Source organism: Lathamus discolor, chromosome Z (assembly GCF_037157495.1).
Source record: "Lathamus discolor isolate bLatDis1 chromosome Z, bLatDis1.hap1, whole genome shotgun sequence".
Lineage (NCBI taxonomy): Eukaryota > Metazoa > Chordata > Aves > Psittaciformes > Psittacidae > Lathamus > Lathamus discolor.
The window spans coordinates 85,498,197-85,520,249 of NC_088909.1; the positions used below are offsets into that span (position 1 = coordinate 85,498,197).

General features: G+C 39.1%; 2 protein-coding genes across 7 annotated transcripts in view; one reads left to right on the top strand and one right to left on the bottom strand.

The window, feature by feature from the left end:
- IQGAP2 (IQ motif containing GTPase activating protein 2) overlaps window positions 1-22,053 on the top strand; it is a 128,964-nt gene that overhangs the window by 75,431 nt on the left and 31,480 nt on the right. For 2 of the 6 annotated variants that reach the window (XM_065663997.1, XM_065663995.1), the window contains exons 6-16: window positions 69-136; window positions 505-618; window positions 3,210-3,391; window positions 4,056-4,143; window positions 4,697-4,860; window positions 5,396-5,483; window positions 7,867-8,030; window positions 8,593-8,753; window positions 11,207-11,331; window positions 13,020-13,183; window positions 21,620-21,710. In XM_065663997.1, coding sequence (XP_065520069.1) covers window positions 69-136; window positions 505-618; window positions 3,210-3,391; window positions 4,056-4,143; window positions 4,697-4,860; window positions 5,396-5,483; window positions 7,867-8,030; window positions 8,593-8,753; window positions 11,207-11,331; window positions 13,020-13,183; window positions 21,620-21,710 — 1,409 coding nt within the window. The remainder of the gene's footprint in view (window positions 1-68; window positions 137-504; window positions 619-3,209; window positions 3,392-4,055; window positions 4,144-4,696; window positions 4,861-5,395; window positions 5,484-7,866; window positions 8,031-8,592; window positions 8,754-11,206; window positions 11,332-13,019; window positions 13,184-21,619; window positions 21,711-22,053) is intronic. The other 4 variants (XM_065663996.1, XM_065663999.1, XM_065664000.1 and 1 more) reach the window with 4 other exon arrangements.
- F2RL2 (coagulation factor II thrombin receptor like 2) lies at window positions 15,318-19,915 on the bottom strand. The gene is made up of 2 exons (XM_065664002.1): window positions 19,335-19,915; window positions 15,318-17,650 (listed from the first exon to the last, which is right to left on the bottom strand). The coding sequence occupies exons 1-2, from the start codon at window positions 19,534-19,536 to the stop codon at window positions 16,563-16,565; spliced, it is 1,290 nt and encodes a 429-aa protein (XP_065520074.1). The 5' UTR covers window positions 19,537-19,915; the 3' UTR covers window positions 15,318-16,562.

Sequence of the window (22,053 nt, forward strand, 5' to 3'; positions counted from 1 at the left end):
CCTTTTATACAGAAAATGGACATATCAACCACATGCAGGATTTTACATTTTAAATTTCTTCTTTGCAGTTTATACCTGTTCAAACTAGGATTAGCACCACAAATCCAAGACCTACTGGGGAAAGTGGACTTCACAGGTAATAAACTGATTATCTGATCATATGTTAGATGGTTTTATCACCCAGTAAATCTGCTAACTTTGTACATATTTTCTATTATGGTCTTTCTCCTCCCACGAGGTTTTTTATGAACACATCCTAATAAAGTAGGGGGGAGGCTTCTATTTTTAATGAATGTCAGACTGGGAAGGATGGAAGGGAGTGAATTTGCATAGAATACTTGTCGTGTCTTAGATTCCTTCCAAATGGGGAGGAAAAACTGCTAAGTAGCCGTGACCACATACACTTTCAAAAATATTGCACCCATAGTTATAGGTATGGTGATTCATGAAGAAGTTCTTTGGCTTTTCTTCTAATAATATTTCTATTTTTTTTAATGTAAACAGAGGAAGAAATCAGCAACATGCGAAAGGAGCTAGAGAAGTACGGCATACAGATGCCATCTTTCAGTAAAATTGGTGGGATTCTGGCCAGTGAATTATCAGTGGATGAAGCTGCATGTAAGTGTGGCTTTTGTTCTGTTTTCTACTGGGTAATTTCACAGAATGCTAACAAAATATTTTCTGTGGTTAATTCACCATGTTTGGCACCCCTTACTTAATAAATAGCAGGAAAAGCTAACAAAATTTCACTGGGTATCACTCTGCATCATCGTTAAAAGACCTCTTGAAAGTTTTCAGTCTGCATTCAGTCTGCAGGAGCATCTCCATTGAACCATAGGAAGTGCTACTAGAAATAAAGATTTCTTGCAATTTTTTTGCATGAGTTTAATGTTTTGGTTAGCAGGTGCTCCTCCAGAATGATGACTCTGTCTCTGCGTGTGCCCCTGCACTGTAGAGGGCTCCATGGAGATGGCCACGGGAACGAGTTGTCCCCTCTGTGCGTCCTTCATGGGCTGGGTTTTTGCAGGAGCCTTGCAAGCTTTCCTCAAACACATCAGGTTGCTTTGTTGGGACAGCAACCTGAGATATTTAAATAAGCTTTTCCTTTTTAGGGAGATTGATGCAGAGTTATGGTCCTTTTGAGTCTGATTTGAATAGCCTCCACTCAGAAACATATTTAAATGCTTTTTTGCTGCCCAAGCTTATCCATCATAGTACATCTGTTATTTCTCCATTTGGGGTTTTTTTTTGATTATTTTTTTTGGGGGGGGGGTGTTGGTTTTTTTGAGGGGGTTTTTTGTTTGCTTTGGTGTTTTTGAATTTTTGTGAAATGAAGTGACGTATTAAAAAAATAAACAACAAACAAAAACACAACCACAAAACAAAAAAAAATTTGCTTGAACTTAAATGACATGAAACGAAGTGTGTCCACTTCAGTCAACATTTGAGCTCTGGTTATTTTGTTGAAAATCCTAGCCTTTTTCAGACAGCTGTTCTGAAGAACAGAAGGGCTGGCTTGAGTACGACCAATGGCACAGCGAGTCACTGATACAACCCAGTAACAGTACTGCAGACTCTACATGGGGAATAAAAGTTCCATTTAAAGTTGTTAAACCTTGAAAAGTAGAATAATCGAAACAAGCTGATTTATGATGTTACTTACTGCACTGAAATTTCCAGACCTTAACTTACACACTTCCTCACATTGATTTGCATTGCCTGTTTTGTATATTTTGGAAACTGCTATAGCTCAGTATATGCATGCTTCTGTAAAGATAGCTCTTAAAACACTACCTTTGGAAGTGAGGGTAGTTTGTCTCCTGTTTTTAGCAGATTTTCAGAGATATAGTGACTACCAAGCACTTTTCCAGGGAGCAGCTTTCCTTCTCTGAAGATGAAAGGGTTGCAACTTCCTTCTTTGAAAGCTTATTATAGAATGCGTAGGATTTCCTTCAACTTCTGAAATGTTTCCAGTCTCCATAGAAAAGCAGGGTTTCCTGATACTGTTTCTGTCCCTTTGGGCAAGGGGTGTGCTGTAGATAACAGGCGCTGCGCCAGCACAGGAAACATCTGCTTTGGGAACTCTCAAGTGCTAGTGAGGTTGAATGTGGAGGTCCTACTGGAAGAAAGGGTCTACTGCTCTGCTTCTGAAATGGAATAAGCAAAGGGAGATACGAAATGAAACCACTGATTACTCATGCTGTGCTGTAAGCAATAGTAGAAATCAGAGTGAAAAAAAGTAGGCTTAAGCGCTTTCAACGCAACCTTATTTGTAACTCTCTCCATTATCCCATCCCTGCAAGCTACTCATATAAGTCCAATCAGGCTTCTCACAGCTTCTCTTGGTAGATGGGTTCACAACATTCACCAATACCTGTTTATATCACTCCTAATCTTGAAGCTGTCTTTTGACTACTTTTTGCTAGCTCCACTTACATCTGTAAGGCCTCTTCTACAGCTGTGGAAGAGATTATATCCTTCCTATGTGTTTATTATATGAGGATGTAGGGGTGATATGTGTGTCTAAGAATGGCAGTTGTCTTAGCCCCCTGAAGCTGACCTTGATCTTCGTAGAATCATAGAATACTCCAAGTTGGAAGGAACCCGTAAGGATCATCGAGTCCAATTCCCTGCTCCTTGAGGCACAACCTAAAACTGAAACATATGACTCAGAGCATTGTTCAGATACTCCTTGAACTCTGACAGGTTTGATGCTGTGACCACTTCCCTGGGGAATCTGTTTCAGCAACCAACCACCCTCTCGGTGAAGAACCTCTTCCTAATGTCCAGTCTGAACTTCCTCTGTTTGCAAAGTTCAATGTCAAAGGAACCAGTGTGTGTGTCTCTGCTTGTTTGTCTTCCACTGTGCCAGCTGCTATATTTCTCATATGATGCTGTGGTAAACTGAGATAGAGAAAAATCATTTTAGACCAACTTTATAGCATGAATTTAATGCTAAGCAATGGATTATCCACCAACAGCTAGGCAAGTTGTCCAGTAACTGCCTTCTATGATAATGTATAGCTTGACTTCATGTTATTTCATGTCTTTTCATGTCTAAGGGAAATATTAGGAATTGGGTGTTTGAAGGGGAATATGCAAATTTTTTAATATATATTAAACACTCAATTCAAATAAATCAGAAGAAGCAGTGACAGTTTTGAATGTGTTTTTCTTCCTGAAATTTAGGATTGTGCTTTTCATTTCAGTGCATGCAGCAGTAATAGCAATTAACGAAGCTATTGAGAAGGGAATAGCTGAGCAAACCATTGTAACTCTGAGGAACCCAAACGCAATGTTGCTAAATGTTGACGAAGAACTTGCACAAGACTATCAGAATGAACTCTTTGAAGCTAAAAGAAGAAAAGAATCAAATGCAAGACTTAAGGTAGTGGTATTTTATTAGCACTCCTAGTATTCTTGTTCCTTCATGTTGCTTGTTATTTTGTATGATTACTGTTTTAAAAATTAACTTAATCATAATAGAGCAATTAGGAAAAAAGCACTTTTAAACTAAAAAAGATGAATAATATTAATGCAACAAGCTGGCAGCCAATTTTTTAAGACTATGATGCAGCTTATCTTTAACCAAAGTAAAAAATACTGGAAGACTAAAACCAAAAAGGACTGATTTTCCTCTAATGGCTACTTTAGAAGTAAAATAAAAACAAAACAAAAATCTGTTTTAAAAAGTTGCAAAAACAGTCATATCTTTTTTGAGTGTGGAGCATAACCTCTGCCACAGATCTTTAATGTGAAATTATTTGCTTTGTGTTTTACTTGAGAGATAATGCTTTCTGTAGTTGAAAAATACTACACTATACTTACGTGGCTATTTTACAGGAAGCAAAAAAAAAAAAAAAAAAAAAAAAAACTTTAAATTCTGCTCAGCAAGTTACCACAAAGTGCTAATTCGTTTAGTTCCTGTAGTTGACAAATTCCTTTGCAAACACATGCAGCAAATATTTCAGCTGATAGAGTTTTAATGACTCCTGTTAATAGCTTTTCTCTCTGTAAAGTTTTTGCCTGTACTAGCAGCAGTTTTGTTTTCTTAGAATGGCACGATCTCTGAAGAAGAGAGAGATGTCTACGAGGAGCTGCTGACACAAGCTGAGATTCAAGGCAATATCAATAAGATAAACAGTAAGCTGTTCTGGATCACAGAAGTGTGCGCATAACTCGGGATCTCACAGATTCCAGCTGAATGTGACCTGAATCCACGTGAACAAACAAAATATTTCTGTGGAATATTATAAAATATGCAGAAGTAGCTTATGTCTGTCTACATGAGCATTTTCTTGCTGCTCCTTCTTTACTGATCTTTTGGGGGACTAATGGCCTGGGTTTTGCTCAAAGAAGTCCTCAGTTCACACTCAAATCATTCATTGCCTGCCCTGTTTCCTTACATTTGAATTCTTTTTGTGTGCAGAATACTGTAAATTTTGACCCCCTTTTCTATATACAGCCAAAATTAGTTTGTAACCTTCCAGTAAGCTGTGGTTGAAGCCCTCCCAGACAAGTTTGCACAGAGCCAGAGAGACTCCCTTTCTAGGAGTAGTCTTGAAATAGATAACCCTTTGCTGGATAAAGATTGCCACTCTAGCTGGCTTTTACAAGAAGTGAGATGCTGACAGCAATGAAATTTTATTTTTCACAAAAGCATATTTGCTGTTTATAAGCATTGTTTTCATTTCAGTTCACATAGCTTTAGTCCAAGTGAATGAGGCTATTGACCAGCAAGATGAAGTGGCACTGATGGCAGGTTTGAACCGTCCTGCTCTGAGCCTACTTGAAGTTCTGCCACAAAATTCCTCATGGTACCTAATGCAATTGTGCAATTCTAAAGAACAGAAAATGCAGGTAATGGAATGGAATAGTACTACACATCAGCTTGCTTTTTTTTTTCTTAGCAGATTTTAATCCAGAGAAAGATTACCTTTACTCTGCCTTCAGCATCACTTATAAAACAGCTTTATAGAAGTTTTTGAATAATTGATGCACTAATCAACACTGAAGTAGCTGCATTTGCTCTAAAGAGCATGATGCTTTTTTTAGTTACTAAGATATAAGAAGAAAATATATAGCATGCAGCCCCTAATACTATGTTTGATTTGAAAATGAGTTAAACTTGAGTACATCCAAAGGCAATATTGAATCACTAATGGCAAATGAAAGAATCAGTTTTAAGGAGATCTTAATGGGTTTTAAGGAGGAAAAACTGCATTCTGAGCAAGACGAAAATCACAGGGAAAGATTAATGCTGTGTTTACTATGTGTTTGATGCTCAGGGGATAGTACAATCAAATCCCAGTGTCCCATCAAGGGATTTTATCCCTTATCTTCCATCAAACTTAAAAAGGGTAATTAAATATTATTTTTTTTTCTGATCTGTTAGATAGCAGGGGTTCCAAATATGCTCGACAAAAGTGAAATACAGAATGAAGTTAGTGTTGCCAATGCGGAAGCTGAGGCTCACAAGCTTAGTGAGTAACTGTTTTAATACTCAATTTTTACCATCACCACTTAATTACACTAATCTGATTAACTGAATTCACCATTTCTGTGTGAAACAAGGTTTCTCAAACAGAAGAAATGTGTTGCATTTTGTTTTTGAAACTGTTCTCAGTGTCACAATTTCCAAGCCACCAATCTGTGCCACATTGGATATACTCTTATCTGAGGTAGCTAACAATTTTTTCTTTTAATAACTTGAGCCACTGGTAAACACATTGGCTAAAACCGAAGACAATGCACAGCTTGATGGCTTGAACAAATATTTACCAATGTAATCCTCATTTGGGAGTGATGAATTGTAGAATTAAAATAGAATGACCACATGGAAGAATATTTTGCAATCACATCACAGAGGAAAACTTTTCTCAGTTTTAGACACACTTATCTGTCTAATCTGTTCTTACCCTGCTAAGACTGTCAGAAGACAAGTTATAGTTTCTAAAGAAAATATAGTTAAAGGGGATCTAAATTTGCAGTGCATGTATTGCTGCTTTTGACTGGAATCTTCTTTGCTAGGAAGTTCAGCTTTCATTAAACTGCTACATCTGGGCATGGCTTAGTGGCTGTTTTGTTTCTGATGGTACTTCCAATGCTTTCAATCCAAGCTGATTGCTTTTGTAATGTGAGTGAAAGGCTGTCCTGTGAAGTCAATATAAGCCAGAAGAGAAGTTTGACTTGTTACGTCAAATGTTAGCCTATTTTTAGATTGTTTAGACATGGTGAGCAGTACTTTTTCTAGACGAGTCGCTCCTTGGTAAAGGAAATGAGAAGGGAAAATGTGATGTAACACAGTAACAGTGATCTGTAGACCAACATATTTCTTATGTTTGGTTTGAAAAAAACAGTGGGCTTTGTTATTGGAATGTGAACAATGTAAACTGTATTTCGCAAATTGCATGCTCTGTCCCTGAATTAGAAATCATTAGCTTGGTTATTCACTCCAGAGCTTGTCTAGTCCATTTGTGGACTCTGACTCTTTTCCTCTTTTCATTTTTCTCTCAAAAAAGCATGCACACTATAGCTTTGAGAGCTTTTTCCTTTTCTTAACCTCAGGAAAAGCCAACAGCGAGGACCTTCAAGAGCAATGTGGCCCTAAATAACCAAGAGGCTTGTTTAGATGGGCCTGGTTGCATAGAAAGGTTTTCAATATTTTTCTGTTGTATAATAAAATCTTAGTGTTGCTGCGTACATGAACTGCGGATGGTGTCTGCTTGTACAAGCAGTCTTGTACAGACTTAAGCAGTCAGTAGTGACTGGAAACATTCACTGGACGATGGTGTACAGAAAAGCCATAAGAAGGGAGGAGATGGAAATTACACTTACAATTGTCATTCTTTACCACATATGGTCTAACCTTCAAGGTTGATTCCCTTTGTGCAAGATCAGAGCAGTCCCTTGTACAATGTGTTCTGGGTGTGTCCTGCCCTGGGTTTCTTCAAAGTTGACTCTAGGTGGCAATTACAGTGGCTATGCCTAAGCTAAGGCCTTGTTTGTGTAAGGTTTCTGCAGTTGCCCAACTTGAAAGTGGGTTTTGGCATTTTTCTGCTAGGTTCAAACATCTGCGGAAGTCAATTCAGCAAAAAGCAAACCAGGTGAATTATTCAGGTGCTGAAAAGAGTAGCGCTCGTACTCCTCTGTGGTGATCTGTCTGATTTTAAATCTGAGTTGTAGAGAAGTGGAAAATTTCCAGATGGTAGTGCTTGTGAGGGCTGATCTTCCATGCTGGTAGATGAGCAAAGAAGAGATGGCACGCAGAGGAAGTCGCAGAAGCCATAGTATGTGGTTTTCCCTTCATTCAGCTAGTGAAAATCCCAAACCCCCAACACGTGGCTGATTTCAACTGGGCTTCCTGAAATGGATGATAAAACGTCTTTGTTACAGTACGGGCTTGTTCTAGCCAGCTGAGTTAGGTCCTGCTGAAAAGAAGTCGAGGGAGGAACGCAGGGCAGAAGGAAAGGGGCATTAGTGGTGAAGCAAGACTGGGCCACTGGAGCTGACATACCCAGCATTACATTCCACATGCAAACCCAGGAGGCACGTTAGGGCCTTCTGTGTGCTAGGATGGGGTCAGCTCCTTGTTTTGGGTTAAAGGTAGAATAAGCAACCACTAATATCTAAAAGTCCAGAAACTTCAAAGTCCTCCAGTCAATTATTTGCTGCGTACCTTTTAATAGACACTGGGTTTGCAACATTCAGCAGTTGTGTCTTGAAGAATCTCACGCAAATATGTTTGGGTTTTCTCTAATAACAGCAAACTATATTCTTTGGAATAACCTAATTGTCATCTACATGGCATAAAGAGCAAATGGTACATGAAAATTAATAGGCTTTTCTTTCCCTGCTGTTCTCTAGAACTCATAGCAGTTGACAGTATAAATACTACAATTCGTAACTGTGATCCTAGTAAAACACTGGTTGCACTGATGAAACCGGAGGCGCAGCTGCCTGTTGTTCACTCATTTGCTGCTGTTTTCTATCAGACTGAGCTGTTCAACCTCCAACAACAGAATGCTGTGGTAAGAGTGAAAAGTTTGAGCTGCTTGCTGATGTTATGTAGTCAAACCATGAAAAAGCACAAACATAGCATGTTGTTGTGTAAAATCAAACTTGATTCTATTGCCATAGTGTTGCACATTGCATGAATGGTTTTGGTTGAATAGGCAATATTGAATCACAAAATTCACTTTTTGACACTTTGCTCTGGCTGAGCTCTTGTGTTGCAACCAATCAACTGACATTTTTTTTTAATTGTTGCATGCCCTTAATGAGGACTAACTCTGTTTTGTTATATTGAATTTATTGTAAATACACTATGTAGTGTAGAAAAGTAATCCTCTGCAATGAGAGTAAGACCAAAATAGACGGGACTGTGGCCCAAAGGAAGAAAAGGCTGAAGGGATGTGTAGCAAACCCAGTAAGCTCTACCACCAGTGCTGTGTTAACCTGACATGCCTGTGAGTAGGAAATTTGTCAGGCCTATTAAATCAAGCCCATCTCCTTGATGGTATCTAGACTGTGTAACTCAAATTTGTTACACTGCTTACTTAGCTTCCTGACTGGTACATTATTGTCCTACAGAACTACCTGGCACATGACGAACTGTCTATTGCAGTAGAAATGTTGTCAGCTGTTGTGTTGCTAAACCAGGCCTTGGAAAATAAGGACCTCCTAATGGTAAAGAATCATCTCAGAACCCCATGTATTGGCTTCAATAATCTGGAAGAGGAAAACTTTCAACGGTAAAGGCTTGTTTTGTCTTGACTGGATGTCTAGTGACATGGTTTAGTGATGGAGTTGGCAGTCCTGGGTCAGCGGCTGGATTTGGTGATCTTAAAGGTCTTTTCCAACCTAGTTTATTTAATGATTCTATAACTTGGCAACTTCTGCAAAAGGATAAGTAAGCATTTTACTAGGTGGGCTGTCCTGTGTTGTGCTATGAATGAAGCTGAAAGAGCTGCAAGATAAACAGCTGTATTATAAGTTAATAAGGCATCACATGACAATTGCTGAACTAGCTGTGTATCTGTAAATATAAGAAATTACACTCCCTCAGATGTTTGAGTGCAGAGGACTTGAAGTGCGGGGAAGATATCTTCCAAAAGCAAACATTAAGATCCCACAAGAATTTTTGCAGACACTAAAACATGAACAAACTGTAGCTGGAAACTGTTAATCAGTAACCTCTCTGCAATACTGGAAGATGATCTTTGGAATGAGGTAGTGTTTAATGCTTTAAGGTTCTGGAGGGCCCTTAAACCACGGCTGACTTGGATTTTGTGTTTTTATTGGGGCTTTTTTGCTTGAGAACTGCAAAGATCTTGAAAAAATTATCAGTCTTGCTTGCTAAAAAGCTGAGTACACTGCTGTGGCACATGTGCATGTTTAACATTGAGTTATAACCTTCACACAGCTGCCAGCTGCCTGCACTGCCACATGCCTGACTTGTCACAGCCATATGCTGTTATCCCTCCCTTCTTTCGTGTACCTGCAAAAACTATCAGGCAACACTGATTTGTGTGAGACATGAGCCCCCAGAGTGTGGGAGAGAGCATGGGGACATAGGACAGTTCTTGCCTCTCCATCACAGGTAGGGAAAACCTCCATGTGCTGCTGGAAGACATTACTAGGCAGAAGGGACAGTAATGGCTCTTAGGGGACAGGAAACTGAGAGTGACCCTTGCTTAGGTGTCTTTGAGCAGGAAGGAGGGCAGTCAGGATAAGAATAAGAGGCCAGTGTTTTGGTTAGAGGGAGCAGAGTGCCATGAGATGAAGCAAAATTAATTTGCCACTTGGCTTCTGCAATATTACAAATACAGTAAGCAGGCCCCATAAAGAAACAGGCCCCGAAGTGCCCAAGTGCAGCATTTCTGGCTGGTGTTACTGTGACCTGATCTTTCAGACTAAGCTGCCAGTCAATACAAATGAAGTACGAGGAATTACTTGGACTAGAGAATAAAATTCTGATGTAATTATGTAAATGTGCTGCCAGCCATATGCTGAGTATTGCAGGAAGCTTTGCACAATACCCAAAGGATTACAGCAGAGCTGGAAAAAATTCAGTGAGGGAGATGGTGTTCAATGGCTTTCGAGCAGAAGTCATGAACTTGTTAAAAATGTGTCTCCTAGAAGTGAGAATTTAGGGCAAATACGACATAGGTCTGCAAAAGCATGTGTGTTGTGGGGCAGGCTGATAAACATTGCTATTTGCTTTTATAACTCTAGCTTTAATTTTCTTTTGAGAATTGGAGCAAGAAAAGATTGGACACTATCAAATATCAAGTTTAAAATTTACATAAGGAACTGCCATGTCACAAAACACTTAAATAGTGTAGGACTCATCCCTCAAGAATATATAATATTTCACGTTCGGGTAGATAAATTAGTGGAACACAGCATTGTTTGCAACTATTAAAGTAATAGGTAGCCTCCAGCTCGTGAAGTCCTTAAACACAGACTGATGAATGCCAGAAGGGCAAATCAGAGCAGGACATGATCGTCTTCTGTGTTTTCTGGCAACCATTACTTTCTCAGGTTTCTGCTGGAAATAGAAGATGGGTACCTGATATGACATATAGCGGCAGTTTTATGCTTGATTCAGGAATATGAAAATCATTTAACACTAACACTACCGTGAAAGTTTCCAGATCATCTTGATCTATAATCCCTCTAAGAAGAGTAGACACAGGCTACAGATCCCTTGCTTGGAGGACCTTGAGCTGTACAGGAGACAGGCATCATTTTTTATACCCTTCCTCTGCCTATAGTCCACAATCCTCCACATGGAGGGAGCATGGAGGTTGCAGGAGGTGCTGCTACCTCATGCTGGGGCTGAAATTCTGTTTGCTGACTTTGTGTCAAGAAGCCAACCATAGTTTCTCCTAGATTTATCTGTAGCACCATGCATCAAAGTGTATGTCCAGCCTATGTATTACCATCATCCACTGTTGCCAAGTAGAGTGCTCTGAAGTAGTTAGTGTACAGGGCCATTTTTTTCAGATCCCGACATGCATATGTTGAAGAAGCAAGGAAGCTTGCATGCGTGTGTAATTTCTGGCAAGAGATGAGTTTGTCTGAAATTCATTCATTGAAAAAAATACTAGGCACTAAATGATGGATGATACACCTGACTAATTCTTTATGGCAGTTTATCTTGTGTACGAAATACACTTATGTATTTTATATCTTCTTATAGTTACGCTGATACACTATTGTCTATTAAGTCAGAGGCTTCATCTCAAGGCCAAGATTATTTAAGCTGGAATGATATCCAGAACTGCATTGACATGGTTAATATGCAAATTAAAGAAGAAAATGAAAGTAAGTAATTTTGCCTCTACATCGCCCGGCAGGATGATATTCTGATCCTAGATACCCAAGTATCTGTGCTGAATGGCCTTGTTCAGACGGTCTTTGAGATAGAAGAGTATTAAAACAGCTTTGAACACCTGCTGGGTTTTCAATGTCCTTGAAGTATTCCTATTTGTGTTTTGGATGGCTGAAAGGTAGGGTGGGGTGTCTGCCTTTTGCAGTGTCACAAATGCCATGGTCCTGCCCACTTGGCAGTATCGTTCAATATTTGCAGTGGATGGTCTTGCTTTGTGGATTTTGCAGAAATTGCAATCAAAGAGAGTACTGGGGGATATGGGAAGAAATTACAGCCAGTGTCCTGTGGAAAAGAAGTTTTTTAATATTAAATTATTTACAAGCCTTTTTTTTTTTTTTTTTTTCTTTCAAAAGGGAGTTGGTGAGAAATTATTTAGTGCTATTATCTGTCCTGCTCTCCTTCTAGGTAACTTGAATTCTTATATGAGAGTAGCTTGTTATGCCTACTTTTCTAATATACATGGATTTAGAGTTTATTTATGCCAGATTTGCTGGAGAAAGGAAAGGGAAGCTTTCAGACTGTATGTCATTGGGAAGAAGCCTAGAGGGTAATTTAAGAGACTTCGTAAGGCTCAGGCTGTTTCCAGGTGGCACTAATGAACAGCACTTGTGTGCTTCCCATAGTGCCATCTGTGTTGTTGCATGCTACTGTTTCATACTGGTAAAGGAAGCTTTATATTGCGGAAATACTAAAACTGACTATATAAAACTGTGTATTGCTTCCTAAATCTAGTTGTGGCGGACACTCATGGCTTGCTTGCAGCTTGTGTCCTTTGGCAGGGTGGGATGCTGAGCAGTTCATTTGACTGACGTAATCACTTTCTTGTCTGAATTTCTGAAGTCACTTGGAATTGCAAAAGGCCTTAAGAAAAGTGGTCTTGCAAACAGTCTTTAGTACTAAATAAGCTGCACTTGGTTTCAGTGACACTGGCTGGGGATGGTTATTTGTGGCAGATAAGGGATGAAGAAGGGGTGGCCTCTGTTCCAGTAAGCAAGCCCTGAAGTTACTTGTCGACTGAAGCTCTGGGTGTCACTGGTTTGAACAATCAAGTGATTTCTCCTAAGGTCAACATTATCAGGTTGGTTATTTACGGTAAAATTAAAAGCAGTGAGGTTAAGTTGATATGTAATGCTGTAGCTGAGTGGTCAGTATGTATGTATTTGTCCAAATCAGGATTCCAAATAATCTGGTCTGAAATCACTTGAGAATAAGTCTTTCTGTGCTGAGCCAATATGTAGGTGAGCATATTTAAATGTGATGCCCAATGTTTCCTCAAGTTTTATGTAGATACTCATACCCTGAAAGTAGGGAAGGCAGTTTTCCTTTTTTCAGGAAGGCTAAATTTGATTTTTATGAAGAGGTAGATTCAGATGAATCAGTAACTGTGGCAGAAAGGGACACTGCACAACTTCACACGAATATCCAAGTAAAAATTATTTTAAATCAACTGCTGTTGCTGCCTCTGCTCCTTGTTACTTGATTTTTCTGTTCTTCATGTTGCTGCTTTGTTTGTACCTAGTATCGGACAAGCTGCATCTTTCTTTGATAAAGCAAGATGTGTCTCTATTAGATGTCTCTTAGACCTCTATTAGACATCTCTAATAACTTTTCTATTTCATAGGGATCATTGCAATTGGTCAGATTAATGAAGCAATTGACCAAGGAAATCCTGAGAAAACTCTAGAAACCCTGCTGTTGCCCACAGCCAAGCTGCAAGATGTGAGACCAGTAAATGCAAGGCATTACCAGGATGTTCTGCATCACGCCAAATCACAGAAATGCAAGGTTAGAGCTTTGACTGTTCGTGAGAACTGAAATGCTAATAATTCTTTTCACTTACATATGTATTCCTGTCCTGTTGCTCTGATGTTTACATTATTTAGATGTTTCTAAATAAACTAATGACAACAAACTACTACTAAGTAATTTCAACTACTATTCTGACTAGCAAAAAGGGATCAGTTCTCAAGGTATTAATACAAAGGCGTATTCTCTATATGTGTCACCACTGACTTGATGTAACCTTGCTTATTTTTAATTCTACCAGGTTGCTGTAGCTATTATAAAATGTAGGGAGCAGTGGTCCTGATGTAGTTATGAATTTGTGCAAGCATCTAGTTACTAGACTGTGTCAGGCAGGTAGTTATAATATGGATGGGAATTGAGATTTTTTCCAGAAAGAAGTCATAGTCATGCTGAAGGCCTCATAGTGTTCCTTAACAAACCTCAGGTAAGTACTTTGAAAAGTCTCAGTTGCTTAAATCTCTGGTTTCATAACAGTAGAGATTTGTACGTATTTCTGTTCTTGCTTTATCATGCAACAAGCTGACCATCTTGTATGTGCCTTCAGTTGAGCCTATCTGAGCAGGATATTGCTATCTGCTTCCCGAAAAGCAGTGTCCTGGTTAGCATCACAGCTCAGGGAAGCATAAACAAAGATCAGCCTAGCAGCTTGCAGGATGTGACTGAACACAGGATTAGCTTAAAGCTACAGGTACAGCACTAAAAATGTCCAGTGTTTGGAAAAGATGCTTAAAATTCACTTAACACATTCATAAAGTAATACGTTTATCTGGAGAAAGTAACTGAACTTTGGCTTGTAAAAGTATCTTCTAGCTACCTGGCCACTAGTGGTACTTGCTGTGACACAGTGTGTTTCAGCAGTCCACCATCAGAGTTTTCAAAAGGCATTTGCACATCTCAGTTTTTTGCTTGGATTCCCAGGCAAAGGCTGGTTTCAGTGAGTCCTGAATGCTAAGAAGCATCCTCCTTTTCCATGTGTGCTGGGGAGGGTTTGGTGCTTGCTGACTACTTTACCAGTCCTGCAAGGGTCAAGGTTGGTATTTGTGTGCAGAGAGTGTCTGTACAGGTGGTGGCTCTGCAGCGCTGGCCAGGGATGTGCCAGACCCTTTGTGTATCCATAGTGAGCTGGGATGTCCCCAGGGCAGGGACCTATGACCCACAGGTGGCCTCATGCTTGTACACAGCAGCCCTGCCTGTGCTCGCTCCCTGGGTACAAACCTGATGCCTGCTCTCATCCCTTTGTGAATGTGCTGATTGGAAACAAATGGGTGTCTCCAAGTTTTGGAACAAAAATTGTGCAATCTCTTTAAAATCTTCTTGTTCAAAAATTGTTGATGTCCCTAAAGACTTCCATTGTTTTTTCTTTCCTGAGGTATTTTGTTCTTGCAGTCCTTTGATGGCTACTTAAAATCTTCTGTAAACAGAAGCATTGCTCCTGTTTAGGAAGAGAGCAAGACACTCGATGTGCTCGCAAAAGAGATACTCAGATGCATTGATCTGACTTGCTTTCTATGCTGGTCAATCACAAGGACATTACTACCTTTTAGGTAAAGATATGAATTAGATTGAACTTCCCTTTAAAAAATAAAAAATCCAAACAGAATTGAAAAGATGCAATGTCTAAATCTGGCTAGTCCCAAATTTTTCTAAGCCCTGTTTATAAAACAGATCTGCCTTTAATTGTATTTTGCATGTTTTAAGAGTGAGCCATAGTAAAAGGAAATACTTGATTTACAAGGATCAGATAGATCTCTCTGTGAAATTCCTGTGTTCCCCAGTGTCTGGAAAACACATGGGTCAAACCTGCCCACTTTATTCTATCCAGCCTGCTGTCACATCCCTTTAGCTATGGTTGCTTTGGAGAAGTAGTCTGCATCGAAATCTCTCAATACCCTTTACAGGTCTTAATCTCAGATTGCACCTCTTTGTTCCTTGCTTGAAACTGAAAATGCAAACCTGGAATTTGTTTATTCCTGTAATCTTAAACCACAGCTTGTAGCAGTTCTCAACACCATTTCAAACCAAGAGTATTCAGGTTCCAGTGAAGAGAAACCCTGTGTTTAGGGAGGGTACTATCGGTGGCTGAAAAGTTGAACAGATGTGTCAAACTCTGAAATGGTTCTTATGTTATTTTATTTCTTGAGTCATAGACATACAGATTTTGCAGTTAGGTTAATGGCTTTTCTATTAATAATAGTTTTCTAACATCTGGATTATTTTAGTTACCTTTAAAATCTGTTCTTATGCATGTTGAGGGAATGCTATGATTAAAACTAACTTAAATTAGGAGCCAGGAGAAATTGAAGAGGCGGAGCCTTATCAGGCTTCAAATTCCTTGAAGACATTTTCCAGTGCAAATTATTTTATTTAAGTAAAGTTTTTTACAATACTATAATCAAACAGATGTAAAGCATTTTTTCACATTCCTGTCTTACATGCTGTAGTTACAAACGCCAACCATTGAGCTCATTTTGCAGGAACTTATGCAGCTTTTGAGTTTCTGTAAATGTAAAAGCTGACCCTTTGCTTTATTAACATGGACAATAAATCATAACTAGTTTCAGTATTTGTAACACTGTAGGTATTTCCTGTGAGGATGTGGAAATGGAGAATACTACAAAACAGCTTCCCTGTTTTGCTTACCAAGCAAGAATGCAAAATGCCTGAATTAACACTGATAAGGGTTAGCTCCCAGCAATCCTCGTGGGCTAAAGGAGTGCAGGCGCTGACGAAGTGGAAGAACAAGTCTCCTGTGCAAAGCTGGTTAAGCAGAATCATAGGAGATTCTGCCTTGGGAAGTGTCAGGCTCCTTGTCTACAGCTGTAGATTTATTGCTCGTTGAACCCATGTGGACTCTCGTTCTTTATTTCCAGCATCCAGGGCAGTATTTTTTCTTGGCCATGTGACAGGGAGGTCCTGCAAAGCTCAACAGCTCCCACGCACATAGAAAGCGCTTTTACTTGTTCCCATTTTCACTGGGCCAAAAATTTTTCACATCACTGTTCCTGCAGTGACTGCAGGCCGGGAGGTAATTTGAAGTATTTGGAAATCATGAATGGCCTAAAGGGCTGTTTGGACATTGATCCCTCTTTGGTGTTCTGATATTCTGTTTTCTTCTCCGTGGCCCTGAAACTGATTTTCTCAGAAATAAATGGAGGGGTGATTGTGTATTTTAGGGCTGGAAAAGTATATTTCTGAAGATATTCCTTGTGTGGCATGTGGAAGGAAGTAAATTTTTATTGAGGTCGTGTTGCTTAACACTTTAATTTTTTAAGTTTAATTGTTGCACCTGAGGTTTGTTGCTGCCTGGGTTAATACTATACAAAATCATAATTCCAATAGTATAAATAAAGAACTAAATTCATTTCTCCCTAGCTATTTTAACCATTGTTAGATAAATGTTGGATTGATTTCTAATTTTCGACATCAGAAAATAAAGGAAAGGGTCAAGACAACTGTTTAAGCTGCTAAGGCATAAAGCAATTAGATAAAAAGAATACAATCTATCTGTTTTGTAATAGTAATAGTTGATGTGATGGATAATAAGGATAATATTGCTTGGCACAAAGCAGATAGCAAAGATGGTAAGGATCAAGAAACTCACTTTAACATACCAGAACCATTCATGCGTCTTGAGAGTTTGTATAATTGAGACATAGCAGAAAATGATAGTTGCAAGAGGTATTAAAAAGCCAAAGATAGCTAAAGAAACATAGTAGTAGAACTGGAAGGAAGATACTGTTTCACAGGCATTGTGCACATCATGGCAGGTATAAATGTCCAGTTGTTTCACATAATAGCTCTGTTGCATTATGCAAAGTGGCAGCATGTACAGGAAGACAATGGCCCACACAGTAGCGCAGACTGTGATGGCATAGACACGTTTCGGCAGATTCTTGTAGGTGAAGGGATGAACAATGGCCACATAGCGGCTGATGCTGATGCACATGAGCAGCAGAATGGAGCAGTACATGTTGCCATAAAACACTGCAGTGGCAGTTCGACACATCATTTCCCCAAATATCCAGTTGTTCCCGTTGATGTGGTATGCTATTTTGAAGGGCAGCATGATGCAGAAGAGCAGATCTGAAACAGCCAAGTTTGTGTAGAGGATGGCAGTGCACACAGACCGGATTCTGAACAGCAGCATCCACAGAATGATGGCATTAGACGGGACACCCAATAAAACAGCACTGAGGTAGATGGTGGGTATCAGCTTGGTACTCAGAGAACTAGTCAAATACTCCAGCGTGGTGTTGTTCACTGTTGCTAAAGTGGAGTCATTTGACTTTTTTGAAGAGCATTTGTGTTCTTTGATATGAATGGTCGTTGTTTCCCCTTCTATAGCATATGGAGGGATGTAATCGTAGTCTCTTGCTGAAATTCCACGGAAAGTCTTGATAAGTGACACAGTTTTAATTGCAGAGCCATTTAGTGACAATTCTGAAGCTTAAAAACAAAACAAAACAAAACAACACAAAAAAAACCCATTGTTAAAAAGACCAAACTATTTGATTAGCAATGTAATTCACCTTCAGGAATAGAGAATGATAGACATCTCTATGTGAAAAGCAGTATATGTTTAAGATTTGGTGCCATTCTCCTTTGCTTTGGGTGCTCGTGTCAAATGCACTCAAGGACAGACTTCACTGGTTTTTGTCATCTCACACCTAACCTTGAAAATTTAGAATGAATTCAGTGTTAGGCGTAGCTTTTTGTGTTTTTCGTGGTTTCAGTAATCTTGGGCAGGGGACGGAAGGAGAGAGGAATCAGACGTCTGGGTAATCTCTACCACCTCTAGAGGGTTTTTTCCAGTAGAAACAATGTTGGAAACTCAACATCTAAGCAGCAGCCTTGGTCTAGGCTTGATCAGAATTTCCAAAGCAAACAGCAGTACTCTCCTTGTCACTTCATGGATGAAATTCATGATTCAATGATGCAAAAAGCTATTGTGTCTTAACACAGTCTGAAAGTTTCAATTTAGAAAATTGAAACAACCCTCAATATTTTTGGTGTCACGTATCAAATTAATGTTGTTATTCAGTTTCTGACTAAAATAAATCAGATCTTTTCATCTCTTTATGTGTGAGAATGGGGAGTTAATCTTGAGAACAAAAAGCAAGGGCTTGGACTTGTATTTTCAGTGTGTAAATACCATTAGCATGTGGGCAAGGCCAATGATGCCACTTTTATTAATGCCTGTTCCTCAGTCTTTAGTAGAGACCTTTGTAGGGACACTGACATTTCCAAATGAAGCACAAACATGTTCAAAATACTTTCTAAATCCATATTTTGTGAAATAGGTTTTGCAGAATTAACTGCTGTGTAATTAATTTTGTCATTTAAAAATTTGCTTAGATGTGTTTAACGCAAAAAGACTTGTGTAAATCTTAGAGTTTTGAAACCGATCTTGAAACCGAAATTCAAGAGTGAGCTGAAGTTTGGATGAAAACCTAGGTGTTTTTCTTTGCCCTTCCATACTGGAACAAAATATGGAAAACAGTTTTATTGGTGCTCACTGAAAGATTTGTGGTAGAATATTTTGAATTTGTAATTAGTAGATTGCATCTCTTTTAGTAATTTTGTGGGTAGTTAATCCGTGAAATGAATTCTAATCACTCTTTTAAAGACATATATGTGCATGCATGTGCATATATATATATATATATATAGTATATATGAAAAACACCTTTTAAAAATTAGCATGGTTTGAAAAAAGATTTAATTCTACTAAGGAAAAAAGGGCTTACTATTTGGTGATTTGCTTTGGCCACAAAAGTTATTTAAGCATTTCCTTCTAATAGCACCGTGAACATGTAATTCTGTTGAACTTTTTAAAGCAGAAAGAACAACACTCTACAGGTTTAAGGTTGTCATATCACTACAGAAATACTATACAGAAGATGTGTCTTCATTTAGCACAGAAAGTTCCTTAAATAAAATTTACTGTAGAAAGTGACGGGGGGGGGGGGGGTAAGGTGTCACTGAAATGGAAGGATAAAAATCTGCCTGAAGTGAGACTTCCTAGAGTATAGTTTTCTGTAATGATGCATGTACAACTCATTTAAGCTGTCAAAGTGACCGCATTATCAAAAAGCCCATGCTATTGACTTAAAATATGGAATAGACTCACCTGTTGTGAAAAGACTGGAGGTAAGAGAGAGCAGTCCAGTGAAAACCAGTATCTTCATTGTAGTACATGAAATCCAGCTAGCCAAACAACAATGCTGACCTAGTTCATCTCGAAGTGTTTTGTTTCTCAAGGGGACTTTTTTTCCCCTACGTAAGGGGCTAAAGAATGATTGATCTGTCCTCCAGAAGCATTCTGTAGGCATGAGGTTTATGGCAAGCAGCTAGTTTGTTCTTTGTCTGCTACAGAAAAAGGGTGTGACGTATCCATCTATGCACACATGACTCAGTTTCAGCCCCTGCCCAACACAGAGATAAAATTGCTCTATAGCAGCAGTTTAACTCCTAATTCACCACAACCCCGGAGCCGACATGGGGGGTTCTACTGGGATTTGAACATACAGATATTTGGGGTAAAAAGGTGTTTCTGGAAAAAATTAAAGGGTGTGTTTAGTAAATCCTTAAGGCTCGCATCCACAGACTGAAATTGCTGAGCTCTGTAGCCTTCTCAAGGAAGCAGTCAGGCTTGAAGAGGAGTGCAGTGATCTCAGTTTAGCAAATGCAAAGGTGGTAGCAAGCCACATACACAAACATGCCTTAAGAAAACTACAATCTGCTCTGCCTTCTGCTTCCCTACCCACTGTTTAACTGTCTGCACTCCTTCAGTCTGGCTGCCAGCTCCACTCAGTTCCCACCCCTCCAAGCCTGCAGCCTCTAAAACCTTTCCCCTTTTTCCAGCTGCTGTTTTGTTGATCTCTTCCTTTTTCTGTCTGGCTTGTCTTTTGTTGTGGTTTTTTTTTTTTTTTTTTTTGTTTGGTTGGTTGGTTGGGTTTTTTTTTTGCTTGTTTTCTTTCTTGAATGCTGAATAACAATGGCTAGCTTCAGCAGAAAAAAATCAGCCCAAGTCTTGGTCTGGCTTCCAAGCTAGCAGCGAGGCTCGGCATAAGCTGTACTTGGCTCCAGCGCAGTATTTGCGTCTATTCTTTCAGTTAGTGTGTAAAAGCTGGATACAAGATAAGGAATTCTTTTCAATTTTTCAATCCCTTTCTCAAAATTAGCAGCTGTATTTTGTGAATTTAGTATATACTCTCTCAAGTGTTAACTCCAACTTTCCTGTTGGAAAAACTTGTGGTGTGCGTTCACTGTCATGAGATTGCCTAACACTGTTTGATTTTATTTAGATATTCTGCTACCTTGTTTACATATATGATGCAGACTTGAAGAATCTGCCTTCAGGGCTTTTTGCCCCTGTCTTTGTAATTTCTGTGGATAACAAATTTCTTGGATATTTGGCCTGGATTTGGGCATAAAACCAGGGGATATTCTTTGCAAAGCTGGTTCTCTGTCTACTCTGTTTTAGCTTGAGAGAGTTTCTAGGTGCTTTTTTAATGAAATATTTGTGTGAAATAGTCCTAGATCTTTATCAAATCAGTACTTTCCTGTTTCTGTCATCATTAGCCTATTACAGACAAGGCACTCCTATTTCCTCTTTAGAAGGATTCCCACACTCCATGTGGCCCTTCCCCGTCCCCTCCTACCCCTCCACCACACCTCATGCCCCTCTCCACCATTAGATTTTAAAGGCCACTTTAGCTCTGAAATCCTATTTTCTCAGCTGAAGCATTCGCTCACCTGTGAACCTGGGCAGCCAGAGCTGGGTTGGCAAGCAGGAATGCTGAGCCTGCTTCCTACACCTTCTATTTTAGCTTGGGTTTAATGCCATGTACTGTCAGCCTGTAGGAAGAGTGAGACCTGCTCTACTGCTTAATTCCTGAGGCATTTGCCACCTGAGCTAGGTTATCATTACTAATCCTGAGCTGTCCTATGTCAGTTCTTGCTGTTATTTCCTAGCACAATGTGTGCTCAGGTGTACACGCAGATCCCTTCCAAATAAGGGATTCTGAAAGAAAGCCAATTTCCTGGAGTCTTCTGCTCTGTGCTCTTTATGCTGCTGTCACAGTGCTGCTTGACAATGTGTGGTTTCATTTGACAGTCAGATTACTTTGCCTTTGTATCATTGAAATAAAAATGTTTCTACCTTCACTCAAATTTTTTATTGATTTTTAGCAGGATGGTGTCTTTTATACATGAAAATTGTCAGAGATTTATATTTGAACAGGAGTTTATTGAAGTCGGCAAATAGAATATGAATGTGGTTTACTGCTGATTTTAAGCAGTCAGATTAATTTAGTGTCCAAGGGCTTTGAAAAAGGAGAGCTGTATGAGTAGGTTCAGACAACTTTTTTTATAATTCATTTTTTTCAAGGCTTTTCTCTATTGTTTTTTTAGGAATCCCAAGATGAATCAGCACTTCTGTGGCTGGATGAAATACAAAAAGGAATCAGTGATGGCAATAATAATATAAAAGAGGCAGCAATCTGTAAGCATTACCCTGTATCTTCATCATTTTCTTGGTCTTGAAAAACTGAAATTGTAATTCACTTTTTCCACATCAGGGAAGTGTGGTAGCCATTTAAATACATCAAGATAAATGAATGCATGTTCTTTGTCATACTGAAAATTTGGGTGACTTGGATCTTCAGCAGTTTTGCTGGTTTTATACAAAGTGGTAATCCTTAAGGCTTGGCTAATAATTCAGTGGATTTGGTTATGTAGGTTAACATCATGACCGAGATTTTTACTGTCAGCGTATCTTCATAAAGCTGGTGAAATGGAAAGATATGTGAGTAAGAAGGAATATACTGTTCAGGATCTTACTTTGC

Bases quoted from the DNA above. Each gene is read 5' to 3' on its own strand.
- F2RL2 (XM_065664002.1), bottom strand. From the start codon at position 19,536: ATGCCTACAGAATGCTTCTGGAGGACAGATCAATCATTCTTTAGCCCC. The intron at 17,651-19,334 runs GTGAGTCTATTC...TTTGTTTTTAAG, and splicing joins CTCCAGTCTTTTCACAACAG to CTTCAGAATTGTCACTAAAT.